Here is a 20,854-nt window from a genome sequence, read left to right on the forward strand (position 1 = left end):
CAAAATTAACTGTGGCAACGGTTGTACAATTCTATGAATATATTAAAACCTCAGAATTATGCACTTTAGGTGAGCTGTACAGTACGTGATTTTTATTTCAATAAATGCACTATAAGAAAACAAATCATCTTTTATTGAGAGCAGACAGAAAGAGATTGAGAACTATTTATTCCCTAAATACTTAACTCTCCATTCCCTAAATACTTAACTCCAATGATCTATTTCCAATTATCCAGTTATCCAGTTATATCCTTCTACTCCTTTGTCGTAATTTCTCTAATATAGCCTGTTAAATGTTCCTGCTCTGAAATCTAAAATTACTTGTTCAACAAGTATTTTCTAAGTGCCTCCTATATGCAAAGCACTATGACAGGCACTAGGTATAGAGTGGTGAGCAAACCGTCTTTACTGATTCTGTAGAGCTTACAGTATATGAGAGGAGGGACAGAGACAACAAAATAAACTACAATACAATGTAAGAGCTAGGTAGAGAGGGTACAGGGTGCTAAGAAAACACAAAGAAGGAGGTATTTGCTTACCAATCTTGAGTGATGAGGAAAGCATTCCTGAAAGAAAGCTCTCCTCGATGAGGATGAATAGACGTTAACAGGTAAGAAGAAGAAGGAAGAATGCTCCAGGAGCACAGAACTCATTTGGGGAAATGAGAATAAAGATGTGAGGGGAGGAGATAAAACTAGACAATAACAAGACTCAAAGATCAGTTGAGTTATAGTGTGGTTCTGAATGAACTAGGGTGATAGAAGATTAGGCGCTGTGGCAACACTGGAGGAAGAGACCTCTCAGGAAGCTATCTCAATGATTAAGTCAACACTCTCCAACAGAAATATAATATGAGATAAAAAATGAGAACCATAGATAATTTACAGTGTTCTGGTAGCCACGTTTCTAAAAAGAGATTAAATTAATTTTGACAATGTATTTAATCTAAACTTATTCAAAATACTGTCATTTTAATGTGTAATCAATAATAAAAATTGTGATTGATTTTACACTCTGTTCATACTAAGTGTAGAAAATTTAATGTGTATTTTACACTGATAGCACATCTCAATTTGGACTAGTCACAATGACTATTGTTTTGGACAGTGCAGGTCTAACCGAAAGATGATGGTGGACTCTATTTAAGGGAAGGAGGAGCAGGGATAAAGCAAAGCACAGAAACATCTGATATATTAATATTTAATGGTTAAGCCTAGACAGTTTGGTGATTCACTGCACTGAAGTATAGGGAGAATCAGTAGTTAAAAATTACATTCTCAGATCTCTGTCTCCAGCAAGTACTTTTTACTGACCTAGGGAACCCTGGAAAAGAAAAAGATCTGAAGCAGAAGATGAAATGTTCAGTTTTAGGTTGCTTGAATTTGAGACATCTAAGGCGCAGTGTTAAGCAGCGAGTGTGAAGTTAAGGAAAGAGAACTGGGCTGAAGACAATTATTAAAAATAATGATGATATAGTCAGTAACTGGTAACTGTAGCTCAAATGGTAAAGAATCTGCCTGCAATGCAGGAGACCTGGGTTCGATCCCTGGGCTGGGAAGATCCTTTGGAGAAGGGAATGGCTACCTACTCCAGTGTTCTTGCCTGGAGAATCCCATGGACAGAGGAGCCTGGTGGGCTACTGTCCGTGGGATCACAGAGTCAAACACGACAGAGCCACTAACACTACTAAGAGAGTCAGTAACTGGTATAGAGAAAGTAAATAAACCAGAGCCTAGAGCACCATGAGGGGCTTCAACATAAAAGATACTGGCAGAAAAAAATTCCTGAAAAGGAAACTAAGGAGTGCTCAGTCAAAAGACAACCAGCAGAGCATGTAACACAGACTTCATGCAGACTCCTCATTTCATTGCTCCTACCTACTTGCTCATCAATCCCACCAAGACTGTCCCTCTCTTCAACTTTCAACTTTATCACTATCATTCTTTCCTGTCTTGGCTTCTCTTTCCATACCTCACCTTATCTCTTTATAACCAATTTCCTGCCAATTACCAAGACCTCCTTGTTGCATTGGCCTTCTCTTGCACCTGGGTTGACAAAGTACAACCCAGAATTATTCCAACTGCATGCTTTCTCTATATCACACGGTTGAGCACATTCGTATTAACAAGGTTGTGGTAAAAACTTTAAGACTCCCAATGCTGCTTGAAAATTCTTCCACACTTCCTAAATTGAATTTTGAAGAAGACAGTATCTTTGAAAACAATTTTTAATGAAAATAGGATTCAAGAACTGCTAAGAGTTTGGAAAATGTTACAGTCTAAGAATTTTACCACGTACATTTTTAGCCCTTCCTCTCACAAACTTCACACCCAAGATCCCTTCAAGAATGTACGAATACTTGCCAGAGCTTTTGATTCCATCAGCTTCCACTCCAGTTATCCATCACTCTCTAATATCCTTAATCCCAATCTCCATAGAGCCTCTTTCCAACAACTAATAAACATGCTCTCTTACCTTGCCCCTAGTTACCAATTTCTTTCTGTTCTATTCCTTTTCTTTCTTATCCAACCTTCTTAAAAGACTAATCAATAACCATAGATTTCCATTCAGTCATTTATTTATTCCTTAAACTACTTCAATCTGGTATTTGACATATACTTCTAAAACTGCATTAGCTATAGCCAAGGTAAGTTGGCAAGATAGGTATGACTTGCCAAAATATAACTGATGTTTTTCAGACTTCATTTGAACTAACCTCTCATTAGCATTTATCCCGTTGCAACTCCTTTCTTCAGGCCAGCTGTTTCATCCTTATCTTAAAAAACACTGTCATATAGTTCTCTTTCTATTTCTATAGCCACTACTTCAAAGCCTAGTAACCTGTTTGCCACTTAAATGTTAGTATTCCACAGGATTAATCCATCCCTAACATTAAAAAGAGAAAGAAACGGCAACCCACTCCAGTATTTTTGCCTGGAGAATCCCAGGGACAGAGGAGCCTGGTGGACTGCCGTCTATGGGGTCTCACAGAGTCGGACACGACTGAAGTGACTTAGCAGCAGCAGCAACATTAAAAAAATAATTTGACAACAATCCCCTTTGAGAAAATAATAAAAAGCTATGAAACCACTCCCAAGAAAAAGTGATTAAGATGATGGGCTGATATCTCTTCTTATGCTACAAGTCTTCTATAAATCTTACAAATAAAAGGAATAAATATATAGCAGTACTGTGAAAAAAGAAATTAGGTCTTCAAGAGCAATTTTAAGAAATCCTTGGAGGTTAAAAATCAAAAGAATGGAGAAACCAAGAGCACAGAAACCTTAGTTTAAAACAAGGTGGTGGTCATGGTAGTGGTTCAAGGTCACTCGAATTGTTCTGAGTGTCAACTCAATATACCAAAGGTACTTCAAACCCAATAAACCTAACTAGAACTTAATACCTTTATATAAACATATTTCCTTCTCTTGTGGTTCTCCGTTATGGAATCAGTATCCACCTAGTCACTCAGGGTATACCTCTGAGGCTGATGTTTGCCTTTACTCCTTTTCTTCTCACATACATGCATTTTCCACACATTCTATTGATGTGATGTTTAAAGTTATGTCCTAAATACAGTCTTTTCACTGGCTCTGTCATCACCGCTTTACTTCAGCCAACATTTTCTGTTGACCTGAGTATGGCAATGGCCTTCAGTAGGCCTTCCCACTGGCATAACCCCTGCTAAATCCATCTTCCATAATGCAGACCCCAAAGCCTTTCTAATAGATCCATCTGACCATGCCACTTGCCTGCCTGTATGTTACACAGGTTCCTTATCTCCTATAGTAGGGCTGCCGTGTATCCCAGGATCACTTCTCTTAAACTGATTACATATATGAATAATTGATTTTAACTATAATGATCAAACATTCAATTTGCCTGGGACATTCCTATTTTTACACTTACTATTCATTCTGACAATTATCATAGAGGACCTTTTCACTATCAAGTGTCCTAGTAAAGCCAATAAATTACACTGAACCTAAGCACAACAATTTTCCTCTGAGCCTAAATATGGCTTTAGAATCCTTTTAAAAATTATAATTTATCAAAGTTGACACGTAAAATTTAAAAAATCTGTTTGTCATCCTTGATACATAATGCAAGTTCCTTTGTATGGCATATAAGATCCTCCATGACCTGGTCTGTGTCTACCTCTGGGGCCTCATGTCCAACTCTTCCACCTTACAGGTTATGCTCTAGTCATAAAACCACTTGTAGAGACACTGATCACACTGCTTTACTAATAAGTGCTTAGGCTGCTGATATCCCTTCTAACCAGAACACTCTTCCTCTTTCGTCGTTTAATACTATTACTCTCTTGAGAAGATTTATTCCTCTTTTAGGCACAGCAGGCATTTCCTCCTCTGGGAAACTGGCCTTTATATCCCCAAGTGACATGCCCCTTCTCTGATCCTGAAGCCTATCAAGTCTTTTACCATACTGTATTAAAACAATTTTCTTAATACCCTTATTTGGCCCATCTTAGTTTGCCTGGCACAGAGTAGTTGTTCAATAAATGGTTCCTGAATAAGAATGACAAAATGAATGAGGGATGAATGATCAACTGTTTTGTTTGGACCTTCTAGAGACTTATGACGGAGAAGGCAATGGCACCCCACTCCAGTACTCTTGCCTGGAAAATCCCATGGATGGAGGAGCCTGGAAGGCTGCAGTCCATGGGGTCGCTGAGGTCGGACACAACTGAGCAACTTCACTTTCACGCATTGGGGACGGAAATGGCAACCCACTCCAGTGTTCTTGCCTGGAGAATCCCAGGGACGGGGGAGCCTGGTGGGTTGCTGTCTATGGGGTCGCACAGAGTCGGACACGACTGAAGCAACTTAGCAGCAGCAGCAGCAGCAGAGACTTATGAAAGATTATGTTACTGCATGTACTGCCTATAGGTTTATTTTCTTCATGGTCAGTGAAATGTCCAGAAGCAATTTATTTTCATAATTTATAATCAAACAACTTTCACATATTTTTCTCCCCTACATTTCAACCTCTTACATGGAAATGACTACCTCATACTGTAAGGGAGGTTTTATAGCCACATCACATATGTTTTACTATTTATTACTTTGCTAGACTAAGGAAAACAAAGCCCCATATCATAATTTTAAAAGTAATTTACAAATGAGGTGCAAGAAGAGGTGAATGAGAGAACACTGTACACACGCTATGCGATTAATTTCACCTTAATAAGTCATCTGGCACAATTCATCCATAGCAGTTCTAATATACTAACAGTTCAGAGTCCTCAAGACCAAGAGCCATGTCTCATTCATATTGTTGTAATAGGTACTTGAGCCAGAGCCCAGCAGATGTTTAAACATTTTGTGAGTCCAGCAGCTAAACTTCATATCAGACTTAAAATGTAAATATTCAAGTAAAAGAGATATACATATATACACACACATGTATATATACATGAACTGACACATTTAATAGATGTAGTAATCACTTGTGTTCAAGTTCTAATGAAAACAAAAGTATCATTTTAATACTTCTTTTTCTAATTCATAGAACAAATAGATATACAGACTGATTCATAAACGTGGAGCAATATCAACTTAAGGTTTTTAAGATATTATTAAGAATTGGGGGAAAGGGTTTCTTAGTTAGGAAGTTTAGAGAATTCTGAAATATAGACAAGAGGGTTTCTTTACTATGGGAACACATCAGGGTTGCTAACATAATCCAAAAGAGGGATATAACATGTCTCCCAAGCAAATTTGATGATGGAATTTAGGACTATCATATGAGACTTGTGTATCTAAGCCTTCCATGGGAAAACACAGCTTTAGATAAATCATAAAGTATTGCTCAGACACTAAGCATTAACTTATTAAATGGATCAGTAAATTTTATGTTCTGTTTTGTTTAAAAACATTTACTAGTAAGAAATACTTGAGAATAGATACAGAAAAAATGGTTTCCTCATAATTACAGATGAGGTAGTCCTTATTCTTTTCTTTTTGTTCAGGACCTACAATCCATTATTATGGTGACATTATACAGGAGATTTCTTATCCATTAAAACAAGCTTAACAACAGTCTACACAATGAAACTTAGCTAGGCTACTAAGATATGTTCATTGCCCCAGCCTTCTTTCTTTCCATGCACTATAATACACTTAAATCAAACTTTAACCCTCACCATTCCACTAAAACTATTACTCTTCAACATCAATAACTACATCTATCTTAATAAACCCAATGGCCAATTAGCAGTCCTCATATACCTAATTCATCAAAAACACCTGACTTAGTTCATCTTTCCTGAAGTACTTTCTTCATATGTCTCTCTAGATAACACATTCTCTTGTTGGCTGCTGCTTTTTATTTTCTTTCTGGGATCCCTTTTCATTCCTGAGTTCAATGTTTGACCTTCTTCTCTATCTTTTCTAGTAACTGAATGTACTTCCATGGTATAAAATTCCCTTTGCACAATGCTGACTCCCAAATTTTATCTCCAGCCAATATCTGAGTTGCAATTATAGATACTCAACTAATGACTTGACGTTCATAAAATCAAACTATTAACTTTATCCCCAAACTTACTCCTCTCCCATCTTTCCTATCTCAGAAAATGGCAACTCCAATATTGTACTTCCTGAGGTTAAAAACCTAAAAGTCATACTTGTTTCAGTTCTTTCTCTGAAGTTCCATATTTAGTCCATCAGTAAGTCCCTGTGGCGATAGCTTTCTTAAAAATGCATCCCAAATCGAAGCTCTCCTCACAATCTCCACTCCTATCGTATTAGGTGAAATCCAGCAACATGTCCTTCTAAACTAACTGCAACAGCTTTCTTACTTAACTTTTGCTTCCAATACAGAATATCCCACCCTCACCCTCAGCACCCACAGTCCATTCTTCACAAAGCAGCCAGAATGATCTTTTAAAAATGTAAATCATATCTCATTATTTCCTGGAATGAAATACTTCAACAGATTTCTTTCTGCTGCTGCTGCTGCTAAGTCGCTTCAGTCATGTCCGACTCTGTGCGACCCCAGAGATGGCAGCCCACCAGGCTCCCCCGTCCCTGGGATTCTCCAGGCAAGAACATTGGAGTGGGTTGCCATTTCCTTCTCCAATGCATAAAAGTGAAAAGTGAAAGTGAAGTCGCTCAGTCGTGTCTGATTCCTAGCGACCACATGGACTGCAGCCTACCAGGCTCCTCCGTCCATGGGATTTTCCAGGCAAGAGTACTGGAGTGGTTTGCCATTGCCTTCTCCAATATTTCTTTCTACCTCAGAGTAAAACCCCAAGGGATTAGCATGGCCTACAAGGTCCTAGGTGATCTACTCTCAGTTTTCCTCTCCGGATCTAATTGTGTATGTTTTCTCCCTTGCTTATTACATTCCAGTCCTCTGGGCTTTCATCTGTTCCTCAGTCACGCTGAGCTCATTCCAATACTGGGATCTTTATTCTTAGTATTCTTTAAATGCACCCCTCACCCAACTCACATCATGGCTCGCTCTTAATTTCATTTGAGAAACCGCTCTACTGTTCCCTTCTTCAGACAGGTATTTCCTAAATCACTCAATTTAAAATAGTATATTTACTCCAACCCTGCTACTGTTCCGATGCCTAGCAAACTCTTTCTCTGTAGTTCTGAAACATTATTACTTAGTTATTAATTTATCTCAGGTGTCTCCCATGAGAATGTGAACTCAATGAGAACCTAAGAAGATTCTATCTGCTTCATCAGTCTAACTGGCTCCCAGAGTCGTTCACATCCTACTATAAGCTTTTAATAAATGTCTGCCAAAGAAAATTTCAAGGAACAACTCTTAATTCCTTAGAAATACCTCTCTAAGGTTTGTCAAAGTGTTTGATTAGAAACATAATTTAAATTATCAAATGTATACAAATATAAACCACAGAGAGTCTCTATGAAAACATTAAAAACTTAGGGAAGATTTTGTCCTAATGTATTCTTTTACAAATTTAGGAAAAGTCAGGCCAAAAAGGACTTCATGAATCTACACATATTTCACAAAAATGATCTGTATCTGTATGTTTTTACATGTGTATCAGATTAGAACTACTCTTAAATAGTCCTAAATAAATTAGAATGCATAATCAATTTACAAAATCAGAATGCCTACCTGATTATCTGAGAGCCACATAGCAGTCAATTGCTGTAGCTTTGTAAAGCTAAAGGGCAAATTTTTTAATCTGTGGGAAAAAAATGCAAACGAAAATTAAACTTTAAAAATGAGAAATGTTAAAATGAGAACTGGATCTAATGGTCTTCTAAATAATGTTATGTTATTGCATATGAAAATAGAAAAATATTTAATTCAGGAGAAAATCAATTATAGGTCTTTGAACAGGACATAAGACATAATACTATCCAGTTTATAAGAATTAATTTTAAAAATACAAATCTTCTGTTGAATCAATTTGGTTGGGGGGAAAAGTGGATAATTTAATAACCTCAAAAAAATTACCTAGGGAAATCTAGCAACTATCCATACTTTAATGCAAAGGCAAGGACAAATTAAACAAACAATATTTCATAAAATTGCTTTGGATGTTTTATTTGCTAGAGAGAACAAATTGTTATAGGAACCACTCTTAATAAGAGTTTGTTGTTATAAATATTGTACTCTTTTTATTTCACTGTGAGCCAGCACTTTCATACTCAAGACTATTTTAACATTATAATGAGTGAAAATTAAGTAACAGAGATACTTAGTACAATGCTAACTTGAAACAGGACCCTATTTAAAACAAAATGACTATTTAAATTTTCCATCTTATGTTTATTCTTCTATGCCTAATTTCAAAGGAACCTAGGGAATCTAGGTCTCTGAAACTCAAGGTGTTGGAACTTAGGGCTCTAGTTTTAGGGTATAAAGTATGAGCTGAAAGAATTTAATTTTAAAAGGGATTTAGTTTGAAACCACACTGCATAGCTATAATTAACAATTTAAAAGGAGGAAGGTGTGAACAGTCTGAATACCCTAGTCAGAAAACCAAATTTACACTAAAAGCTCTATTTTATAAGCAATGTGAATCACCTTAAATCTGAGTCTTAATTTTTTTCCCTCCATAAAATGGGAATACCTGTTTTATTATTAGGATTATTTTGAATACTTTTAAGATACAACAAAAACAAAATGTAAAAATGCTCTACAAATATTCTTTTATCACTATTAGTCTCTTTACACCAGAAAAAATTATAGACATTTGTTCTTAACCATTGCTTCAATTTAGCATCCCTAGTGATCTATTTGCTTTGTACCTTGGCTGTGTTGTCCAAATTATTTGAGTGGGTGTCTAATCACACGTCTGCCCAGATTAATACAAGGAGTAGGTAAGATTAAAAGCTGCTTTGTTCAACAGCTGTATTAGAGCAAAAATCTGACTTTAGGAATAAAAATGGCTATCATAAGAAGATAATTAAGACTATACAGCAAAAGTCAACATAAAATAAACCAAAACAACCACTGTACCATAATTAATATCAGGTAAAATTATTCTTTCAAATAAAAATTCTACACAAAACCCAAGACTATATATGCAAAGAAAAACATGTATTAGATTTTCTATCACATATAATGGAACTTTAATTTCATCCAATAGATGTCTTCTATAAGCCAAATGGTGAATTACACTGTTACAAACCTATTGTCACTCAAATTGATGACTTTTAATTTTTGCATATCACCCATTTCCTCTGGAAGTGTCTCAAGTTTATTAGAATGGAGAAATAGCACAGTTATATTTTTCCAACTTCCAATCTGAAAGAGAAACAGAATTATGGATTAAAACTTTAGCCTACTGCTTAATAAATGTAACTGAAGTATCATTTTCAAAAGTAATAAAAATACTCTTCTCATGTATAAAAGTAATTACATTTTTCCTTTTCAATTATTAACTTTCACATATGAACAAAAGTATTAGCAAATCAATATAACTAATTATTATCCAGAAAATACATAACTTAGTTACATAATTATCTCTGAAAGAAACTAAAGAAAACCACACTGGACACCTATAATTAATAATTAGAAAAAATAAAAATTCAAAATAAAATTTAAATACAGTACCTCTGGGGGTAACTGTTGTAAGTAATTATGATCCGCAGCAAAGGTTCTTATATTAGTAAGCTGCCCAATAGATGAAGGCAAAGCTTCAAGTTCATTGAAGCTACAATCCAGTTCTTCTATTGATACTAATCTTTAATTAAAAAAGAAAACACATAATTTAACAAAAAATTTCCTGTATATAATCCAAAACTCAAGAACATATGACCATTTGAACTTGACTTTAACAAACCTAGAAAAAAATCTATTTCTACTAAGCTAAAGTTCACCTGTAGAAAAACTGGCCTATCTTGATTATAAATAAATCCAACCTGCAGCCAATTGCTTATTTAAATGTTTTTAGAATCTCCTATTGACGTTAATAATTATCTGAAAAATTATATAGGATGCTGAACTGAAAGAAAAATCTTCTAGTTCTTTTAATACACAAAAATCTTACCCTCCTATAGAGTCTGGTAGATACATTAACTGATTTTCATCTATTTTAAGAGTTGTTACATTCTTCAATGAACCTATTAAGGGAAGAAATAATAAACAATTTTTCATCTTGAACTAGAAGTCAATCAACAGTCAAGTGAGCACATATTACATTTGACATGTATCATAAAGAACTTTTAAAAAGCCAAGCTATCTCATAGAGACACCACCCCAACCCTACCATCTCTCCATGCCCTTACCCTGTATTTACAAGTTTCACATACATATTACCTCTTAACATTAGTATATATTTATCCATTTAGGCCTCACTAAAATGTAAGCTTCATAAGAGTATGTCCTTTTTGTCTCCTTTGCTCACTGTTGTAGCCATGCTCCTTGAAGCAATTCTGTGCCATCACAGTGAAGATACACAGCACAAACTTATGGTATCAAAGGATTAAAGAAGTGGTAGTCCAAAGGTAGTTTTTTCCTAAGAGTATAACAAGCTATTCTACATACTGTAAGTATACTAAATACTAAAACAATAAAAATGAGGTTTAATTTAAAATAAAAAGCATTGGAAAAATTATAGGAGAATTTGCAAAACACAACCTGAGCTATAACAATTATGTAATTCAATTGAAAAATATGTAAAAATATTTCTGATTTTTATATTCAAACATCATGGAGATGCCAATATGTAAGTTTTGGGGTTTTGATAAGATAATTCAACTCCCTTGATGCACCACCAGATAAGTAACTATATAAATACAGTTGACCCTTGAACAACACAGGTTTGAAGTGTATGGATCCACTTACATGTATGTGAACTTTTCAATTTACTACTAGAGTACTGCATGACCCACAGTTGGTTGAATACACAGAGGCAGAACCATGGATAGGGAGGAAATAAATGTGAATACAAAAGTACATCTATAAATTATATGAGATTTTCCCACTGCAGAAGGTTGGCCCCCTAACCACCATCATTGCTGAAGGGTCAACCGTATAATTTTCAAAGGATTTTGCTCATACAGCTGTCTTCTTGTAAGTCTAAAATGAAGTTAAGATAGGAAAAAGTTATTAGGTAAGGGCCATGATCAAGAGTTAAAGCGAATTTGGGTAATCTTTTAAAGGATTCAAACTTTATTACAGTGACAAAAATGACATTTCCTTAAAGAAAAACAGTAATGTCAACAAAAGAGTAAACTGAGTAACTGATCACAACAGGAAAAATTCAAATAGGATCTGTGACTTCAGAAACTATCTTATAAATAAAATTTGATATACGGAAGCTTTGAATCAAGCAATGGCAATAAGTTTCTCAGATTGTATACTAGCAAATTTTAATCACATGAATTAGAAATCAGTACAAACCAATAGTCTCCGGCAGTTGTTGAAGTGAATTGCTTGATAACAGGAGATCTTGAAGGTTTTCACATCCTGAAATTCCTTCTTCAACCATCTCAATATTATTTTTAGAAATATCCAAATATGTGAGCTGTTTCAAACTACCAATAAACTGTAAGTTTAAAAAAAAGGAAATTTAAGGACTCTGTCAATAGCAGTTTGTGAAAAGTTTAGATAAGAAACTTAGTCACAAATTATAATTTATAATTAAATGTTTATATGATAGGTTCATAATTTTTAATGCCATTAGTGATACAATCAGTAAAAGCTAAAAGCTCCTACTATTTTAGCCTAGCAGAGTGACAAGTACATAATTTTCTTTGGGAATTTAGCTGCCCATCATTTGCAAGGGAGTTAGTACATATGGGGATTCATATGGCTTTAGGTCTGAGAATAAACACAATGTCAGCTGCTAAGAAACTACATGGAAAATAGCCTATTTCAACAATTCCCTGGGCAAAATGAAACAGGATACAAAGTCAACTGCAACCCCTGGGAAGGACATACTCCATGACATTAGAAAGAGACTTAAAGTTGACCCTTGAACAACACAGAATTTCACAGACCCATTTACACATGGATTTTTTTCAACAGTAAATACTACAGTACTTCATTGTAGTTGGTTCAATCTGTGGATGCAGAACATCAGACCCTAAGGACGAATCCTTGTTACGAAGGAATTTCAAATAGGGAAAGCTGACTATAAATTACACAGATTTTTTCCACTGTGTAAAGGGTTGGTGCTCCTAATCCCTGAGTTGTACACAAGTCAACTGTGTTTTACAAAAATTTATTATAGAAATATAAAAATTTTAATCAAGAAATGTGTTGACAAACCGAATCGAAAAATGCGTGGAAGATTTAAATAGACATTCCTCCAAAGAAGTCATACAGATGGTTATAAGGCATATGAAAAGATGCTTGACATCATTAATTATCAGAGAAATGAAAATGAAAATTACAATGAGGTATCACTTCACATATAGTCAGAATGGCCATCATTAAAAATCTATAAATAAAAAATCTATATATAATATATGCTGGAAAAGGCATGGAGAAAAGGGAGACCTCATACACTGCTGATGGAAATGTAAATTGGTACAACCATTATGGAGAACACTAAGGAGGTTCCTTCAAAAACTAAATATAGAACTACAATATGATCCAGCAATCCCACTCCTGGGCATATATCTGGAGAAAACCACAATTCAAAAAGATACATACACCCCAAACTTTACTGCACTATTTACGATGGCCAAGACATGGAAGCAACCTAAATGTCTACCGACAGAGCAATGGATAAAGACGTTGTACATATATACAATGGAATATTACTCAGCAATCAAAAAGAAATAATGTCATTTGCAGCAACGTGGGTGAACCTAGATATTGTCACAATGAGTGAAGTAAGTTAGACAGAGAAAGACATGTATCATATGATATCACTAGTATGTGGTATCTAAAAAAAAGGATGGTACTAATGAGCCTATTTACAGAACAGAAATAGAGTTACACATGTAGAAAACAAACTTATGGTTACCGGGGGAAAGGGGTCAAGGGATAAATCTGGAGATGTGGATTGACATATACACACTACTATATATAAAACATGTAACTAATAAGGACCTACTGTATAGCACAGGCAACTCTACTCAATAATGATCTATGTGGGAAATGAGTCTAAAAAAGAGTGGATATATGAATATGTATAACTGATTCACTTTACTGTACACCTAAAACACAACATTGTTAAAAAAAAAAAGTATTGACAATAAAAAAATGTAATTTGCTTCTATTTAACAGTATTAAGAATAATCATTTTAAACTCATTAAACGTACTTAAAAAGTATAATTCGTAAAAATGCAAAGGACAGACAGCAATAAGCAAAGTCTTTAAAATTTGATATACACACCCCTGGAATAAAAGTCAGTCTATTACCATCCATCCAAAATTCTTTCAATCCACTTAGCTGCTCAAGTACTTCAGGCTGTTTAAATGGAAGTGGAGGAGGAGATACATTAATTTATTTGAATATATTTATTTGGCAAAAGAAGCTCCCCTGGGTATTTCTAATAATAACTTTCAGTTTTAAAGACATTTTTTTAAATTACGAGGGGGAAAAAAGCAGAGCCAAAACTCAAGTCTTTCCACTGTGTTATAGTTATTACACAAATATTACTAAAGACATTCCATAATAGCAGATTGTATAAATTAAGCTTTTGATTACATAACAGGTTAAAGTATTTACACAATTAATAAGATCCATTACTTTCAAGAATACAATAAAAGTATACTCTCAATCATTATCCACAAAAAGATGTAGAATTTTAGGAAATCTTAAAGAAAAGCTATTCCCTGATGACTAAGAGGGAGGAAAAAAGAAGGCAAGCTACATCTTAAAAACCCAATCCTAAGGAAAAGTATGTAAACCAAGGCATAACAAACCTACTGTGTTATTTTAAGCTTCTAGTAATTACATAGAATACTGTTTTGTGTTGAGGACCAAAAAATTAAAGTGACTTAATGGACTTGGTATTCAGGCAAAATTTACCCTTAGGTTATTCACCCTTGGAGGCTCTTCTGAATGAATCCTTTAAAGATATTTCCATTAACCCACAAACCTGTGTCCAATCATTGACATTATGATGGCATTGAGGTGTCATCATATCTCATCACTATAACACGAGTAACACATACAAGGCATGTCACTCAGATTTACTATTAACATATAAGTAAGAATTCTAGGTGTAACTTGGATTAAAAAAGTCTTTTTGATGCTCAACATCACTCATTATCAGAGAAATGCAAATCAAAACCACTATGAGGTACCATTTCACACCAGTCAGAATGGCTGCGATCCAAAAGTCTACAAATAATAAATGCTGGAGAGGGTGTGGAGAAAAGGGAACCCTCTTACACTGTTGGTGGGAATGCAAACTAGTACAGCCACTATGGAGAACAGTGTGGAGATTCCTTAAAAAACTGGAAATAGAACTGCCTTATGATCCAGCAACTCCACTGCTGGGCATACACACTGAGGAAACCAGAAGGGAGAGAGACACGTGTACCCCAATGTTCATCGCAGCACTGTTTATAATAGCCAAGACATGGAAGCAACCTAGATGTCCATCAGCAGATGAATGGATAAGAAAGCTGTGGTACATATACACAATGGAGTATTACTCAGCCATTAAAAAGAATACATTTGAATCAGTTCTAATGAGGTGGATGAAACTGGAGCCTATTATACAGAGTGAAGTAAGCCAGAAGGAAAAACATAAATACAGTATTCTAACGCATATATATGGAATTTAGAAAGATGGTAACAATAACCCTGTGTACGAGACAGCAAAAGAGACACTGATGTATAGAACAGTCTTATGGACTCTGTGGGAGAGGGAGAGGGTGGGAAGATTTGGGAGAATGACATTGTAACATGTAAAATATCATGTAAGAAACGAGTTGCCAGTCCAGGTTCGATCCACGATACTGGATGCTTGGGGCTGGTGCACTGGGACGACCCAGAGGGATGGTATGGGGAGGGAGGAGGGAGGAGGGTTCAGGATGGGGAACACATGTATACCTGTGGTGGATTCATTTTGATATTTGTCAAAACTAATACAATTATGTAAAGTTTAAAAATAAAATAAAATTAAAAAAAAAAAATAAAAATAAAAAAAAAAAATAAAAAAGTCTTTTTGTGCTTTGCATGTGTATGCTCAGTTGTATCTGACTCTTTGCGACCCTATGGACTGTAGCCTGCCAAGCTCCTCTGTCCATGGGTTTCCCGGGCAAGAATACTGGAGTGGGTTGCCATTTACTTCTCCAGGGGATGTTCCCACCCCAGGAATTGAACTCGCGTCTCCGGCACTGGCAGATTCTTTACTACTGAGCCACCTAGGAAGCCCCTTTTGTGCATTACCTGTTACAACTGTAAAGTAATTTTTTTTTAAATGTGTAATACTGGAAGAAGGAAATGGTCCAAAATTTAATGATTTTGAATTCTGCTCTGATTTATAAAATTAACAGCAATTTAGAAACTTAAAATAGTTAATATGGCAATAGATTCATACATGTAAAGACAAATACTGAGAAAATATGTAACAGATAATTTACGAAGCACAGAATATGCATTTTTTTAAAAAGAGTAAAACATCTACAAAACACAGTAAGATTCATCATATACCAGCTTCAATTAAAATACAGAATATGAAAGACTATTTTAGAAAAAATATGAGATACCCAAAACCACCATGCTCCTCCAGTGACTTCAGCTGAAAAGCTATTTAGTGAGCTAATACAATTTCCACAGGACAATTATGCAGCAACAGTGCTGAGAAACTCTTGTTTGTGACTATCACTTGCAACTTGCAACAATTAAAAAAAAAAAAGACTTGTAAACACAGTGTAAAAATTTCAATGATGATTTTTCAAGTTAAGGAGCTTCTCTTCAAAAAACAAATATCTAGCTTATTATCTGAGTTCTCTTGGAGCAATGACTGAAGACAACAAATTGCTTATATTCTTTTCGATTCAGCATCATACTACTTTGAAAACAAAGCAAAAACGCAATCCAGAGGTCTCATTACCAACTCGAAAACAACAGCTGTTTCATTCAATGTTTTTTCTTTTAGCTATTAAGTAAAATTATAGAGAAGTATGCTACTACTGAATAAATTCCTAAGCAATATTCCCATGAAGTTATTTTTGACTCAAGTTATTTTCCTGATGCATTCTAGTCTGATGAAAGCTTTTCCCTTATAATCTTTCAGAATTTCTACTTTCTGTGCCCAAAACTATTAATTACCTTTTCCATGGGCTTCTCATTAATTTTACATTTTTACCCTCACTCCTATTAGATGTTATCTGTTCAATTATCCTGTCAAAAATTTTTATATCTTGTCTCTCCAAAATATGTGTGTATCTTTATCTGATTTTATACTTTAAAAATGCAAAGAAATAAATACCTTAATTTTCACATTTTTTCTTGATCAAATGAATGACTTACGGATAGTAAGGTTGGTGAGAACTTACCACTTCTGTGAATTCATTACTTCCCAAGTCCAGTCTTTCCAGCTGGGTCAGTCTATTCATTGTTCTATGCACAATGGAGTAATAAGGTATTAAGTATACAAAAAAAAAAAAAATTAAAAGGAAACTTGTAAAATATTCTTATGTATTACTTAATAACATATAGACTTTCAAATGTTGACAAAACAAAAATAATGATTTTCTAAGAAACAAGTCACATTTAATTTCTAAATAAAAATGAAATAAGTTATTAATTATTCTCTGATTTTGGCTTCTCTCCAGGTTATTTCTATTCTTTTTTATTTTACTTTTTGGCCATGCCACACAGTATGTGGGATCTTAGTTCCCCAACCAGAGATTGAGCCTGCGCCCCCTGTATTGGACGTGTGGAGTCTTAAAACACTGAGCCATCAGGGAAATCCCAGGTTATTTATATTCTTAAGATGTAATTGCAGTAATTACACAGACCAGAATACCAGTAATTCACTTTGCATTTTTTGTCTTTTTCACAGAATAACTTCTTAGATGGTATAAATCAACTAATGATTAGATTGTTAGGTAGCTTCATATTAATTACTACCATTTTTCAAGACTGATGGTGTATTTGTAAAAAACTTTAAGATAATTAACTGAAAATTCCAAGAACAGTAAATATTACATTGTTCTCCACACTTTCAAATTAAATTCAATACAATTCACAACAACGTTTTGCATGAATCAAAAATATAATTAGGAGACTGTATTTATTTTAAATTAAAGCTACAATATACCATTTTTAAACTTTCAACTCAATACCAACAGTTCTCTGCCATTACAGAAACTTGAATATACAAACTGATTTCATGATGAAATAAACTAAGTTGTATTTTATATTCCTTCAATAAAGGCGCTTCTTAAAGTGAACTATTAATTAATTCAAATATATTTATACTCTAAAATTATTATTTTTAGAAAAACCTATTATTTAATAGATTGCTACCAGGTACCCAGATAAGGAACTACATTAAATTAAAAAAAAATTGGAGGGCACACCATCCCACGTGGCCTGGGGGAGGTTCCCCAACTAGTGACTGAACCCTGAACACAGCAGTAAAAGTGCTGAATCCTAACCAACAGACCACACTAGAGAACTCCTTAGGAACTATATTAAATCTTTTTTGCATATGGCAAAATAGAATCATCATATCATCAATATTATCAACGTGTTAACTGGAAAATTAACATCATTAAAAACCAAGAGGCTCCTTAAATTATGACATAAGAACACATATTATTTCTATCTTCTCTTGACATTCAACAAATTAGTAATAGAAAGTAAAATAAAATCAGCTTAAATCTCCCTGGTTTTTTAGTGAAAAAAAAAAGCATATAATAATTGTAAAGTAATTTATTATGTTGTGCATGTGTGCTAAGTCGCTTCAGTCGTGTCCCACTCTGTGCGACCCCATGGACTGCAGCCCACCAGGCTCCTCTGTCCATGGGATTCTCCAGGCAAGAATATTGGAATGGGTTGCCATTTCCTTCTTCAGGGTATCTTCCCGGCCCAGGGATCGAACCTGGGTCTCTTATGTCTACCTGCATGGCAGGCAGGTTCTTTACCACTAGCGCCACCTGGGAAGCCCAATTATTATGTTACTCACCTAATATTACAGAAAGCTAATTTTCCCAAACCCTTTCATTTTAAATATGCCATTTCATCAACACTCCTTTAATTTAATTCATCTCCCAGTACCAATTTTTCTCAAAGTTGCTTTAACTTTGATTCTCTGAGTGCCTATTTTCAGGTTCTATGAAATATAAAAATTTGACTTCCTTTACTCATATCTGTCTTTGTCCAGAAAACCTGTAATTCAGTTCCAATTTGCTTTACTACAAAGTGAAAAGGTGTTTCCAGGATCTTTCTCAAGAAAGATTAGATACTAATTCCTACATCCATAATACTACACCAGGTTCATATGTGAGAAAGGTAAAGAGAGCTGTGAGGAGGGAGTAAGACTGAAAAAAGAAAATATGGTCTTATTTTTCTTAATTCAATATTGTTATATGATAACACAGAAAATTCACATGTAGCAATTCACTTTATATCAACAAGGGTAATTTTTATTTTTTTAAGGGTATAAAAACCTTTACACTGGAAAACTCAATTATAAACAACATCCTTAAAAATCTAAGTTTTAAAACTCATTTAGGAAAACATAAATGACAGATATGTAATAAAAAAGATGAAATACATTGTAAAATTTTAAAAGCATCTCCATCTCAACTTGCTGTAGCTAACATGGGCATATTTGGTCCTACTTCATTTAAGATCCAGCTTCCTACTTCAAGGAGAAAGTAAAAGCAACCATCCCTCAAATTTCCTTCTGCTTATCTCTAAACTTTCTTCGTATTTAACTCATTTTTACCTTCTCTTCTCCTGTCTCAGAGGGGAAATATACATCATTTGTGTTTTTGGTACTGGGCCCTCCAGGATTAACATGGTATTAAATTTCACTGAACTATATATTTAAAATAGCTTTTTCACTGTTCAAATCTTTGATCATAAAAAGATCTACTCACATAACCTGATGCACATGACTTTCCTGACACATAAAACCATGGCCTCTTTTTAATCTGTGAGGCCTCAAATATTGTAATCATGTCTTTAAAAAAGCAATAAAGAATTACATTTGCAAATACATGAGAGAGTCCAATCTGAGGTTAAAATTAAAATATAAGGAGATAAAATAAGTGAATTACCTATGATATCAAAGACACCATATTAACTGCAGGCTTAGCTATTTCAGTAAACAATTTATACCCAGATTATTCAAATCTCTTAACAGTCAAATTCTGAGCTAAGGATTCATCAATGCCAATACCAAATCTCCAAAAAGTCAAACCTTTTTGAATTTTAATGAGGATAATTCTCATTTTAATTTATACTAACAACTAACAACATACACTGTAATCATCTCAGTCTTTTGGGAATCAAAACCATGTGCGCTTCCTGCCCTCAGAGATTTATACTCACGGGCTGGAGTGGGGAAGAAGAAGGACCAAGTACATGTGCACATGAGAATATGCTAGCCAGGTAGAAAGAGAGGAAAATGTATTTTAAAAATTAGACTAATGTGGTAAATATCTTAACTGATATAAATAAGATGCTACAAAAGTTGAGTACACAGAACAACGAAATCCTGGAAAATGGGAGATGCTTCTATCAAGAGGTGACAACACTTGACAAATAAACTGCAACAGGAGACTGGGAAGTTTTCTGTAAGGGTCAGATATTTTAAGCTCTGCATATAGTCTCTGTCACAGCTACTTGACTCTACCACAGTAGAGCAAAAGCAGCTATAAACAACATGTGAGTGACTGAATGAATGCGACTCTAATGAAATTTATTTAGGAAAAAATAGGCACTGGGCCAAACTTAACCAGTCTGTAGTTTGCCACTGCCTAAACTATAAAATGGAGAAGGAAATGGCAACCCACTCCAGTACTCTTGCCTGGAAAATCCCACGGACAGAGGAGCCTGGTTGGCTGCAGTCCATAGGGTCACAAAGAGTCAAAGAGTCGGGCACGACTGAGCAACTTCACTTTCACTTTTCACTTTCGTGCACTGGAGAAGGAAATGGCAACCCACTCCAATGTTCTTGCCTGGAGAATCCCAGGGACAGGGGAGCCTGGTGGGCTTCCGTCTATGGGGTCACACAGAGTCGGACAAGACTGAAGTGACTTAGCAGCAAACTATAAAAGTGGTCGTGTATGGATGTGAGAGTTGGACTGTGAAGAAGGCTGAGCGCTGAAGAATTGATGCTTTTGAACTGTGGTGTTGGAGAAGACTCTTGAGAGTCCCTTGGACTGCAAGGAGATCCAACCAGTCCATTCTGAAGGAGATCAGCCCTGGGATTTCTTTGGAAGGAATGATGCTAAAGCTGAAAC

The 20,854-nt window shown here is 35.0% G+C and overlaps 1 protein-coding gene across 10 annotated transcripts in view; it reads right to left on the bottom strand.

The window, feature by feature from the left end:
* ERBIN (erbb2 interacting protein) overlaps positions 1-20,854 on the bottom strand; it is a 130,359-nt gene that overhangs the window by 35,934 nt on the left and 73,571 nt on the right. For all 10 annotated transcript variants that reach the window (XM_019982799.2, XM_019982794.2, XM_070774610.1 and 7 more), the window contains exons 8-14: positions 16,931-16,994; positions 13,809-13,883; positions 11,863-12,007; positions 10,508-10,580; positions 10,072-10,201; positions 9,647-9,762; positions 8,122-8,191 (exon numbers count right to left, since the gene is read on the bottom strand). In XM_019982799.2, the coding sequence (XP_019838358.2) occupies positions 8,122-8,191; positions 9,647-9,762; positions 10,072-10,201; positions 10,508-10,580; positions 11,863-12,007; positions 13,809-13,883; positions 16,931-16,994 (673 nt within the window). The remainder of the gene's footprint in view (positions 1-8,121; positions 8,192-9,646; positions 9,763-10,071; positions 10,202-10,507; positions 10,581-11,862; positions 12,008-13,808; positions 13,884-16,930; positions 16,995-20,854) is intronic.

Source organism: Bos indicus, chromosome 20, assembly GCF_029378745.1.
Source record: "Bos indicus isolate NIAB-ARS_2022 breed Sahiwal x Tharparkar chromosome 20, NIAB-ARS_B.indTharparkar_mat_pri_1.0, whole genome shotgun sequence".
Classification (NCBI taxonomy): Eukaryota; Metazoa; Chordata; class Mammalia; order Artiodactyla; family Bovidae; genus Bos; species Bos indicus.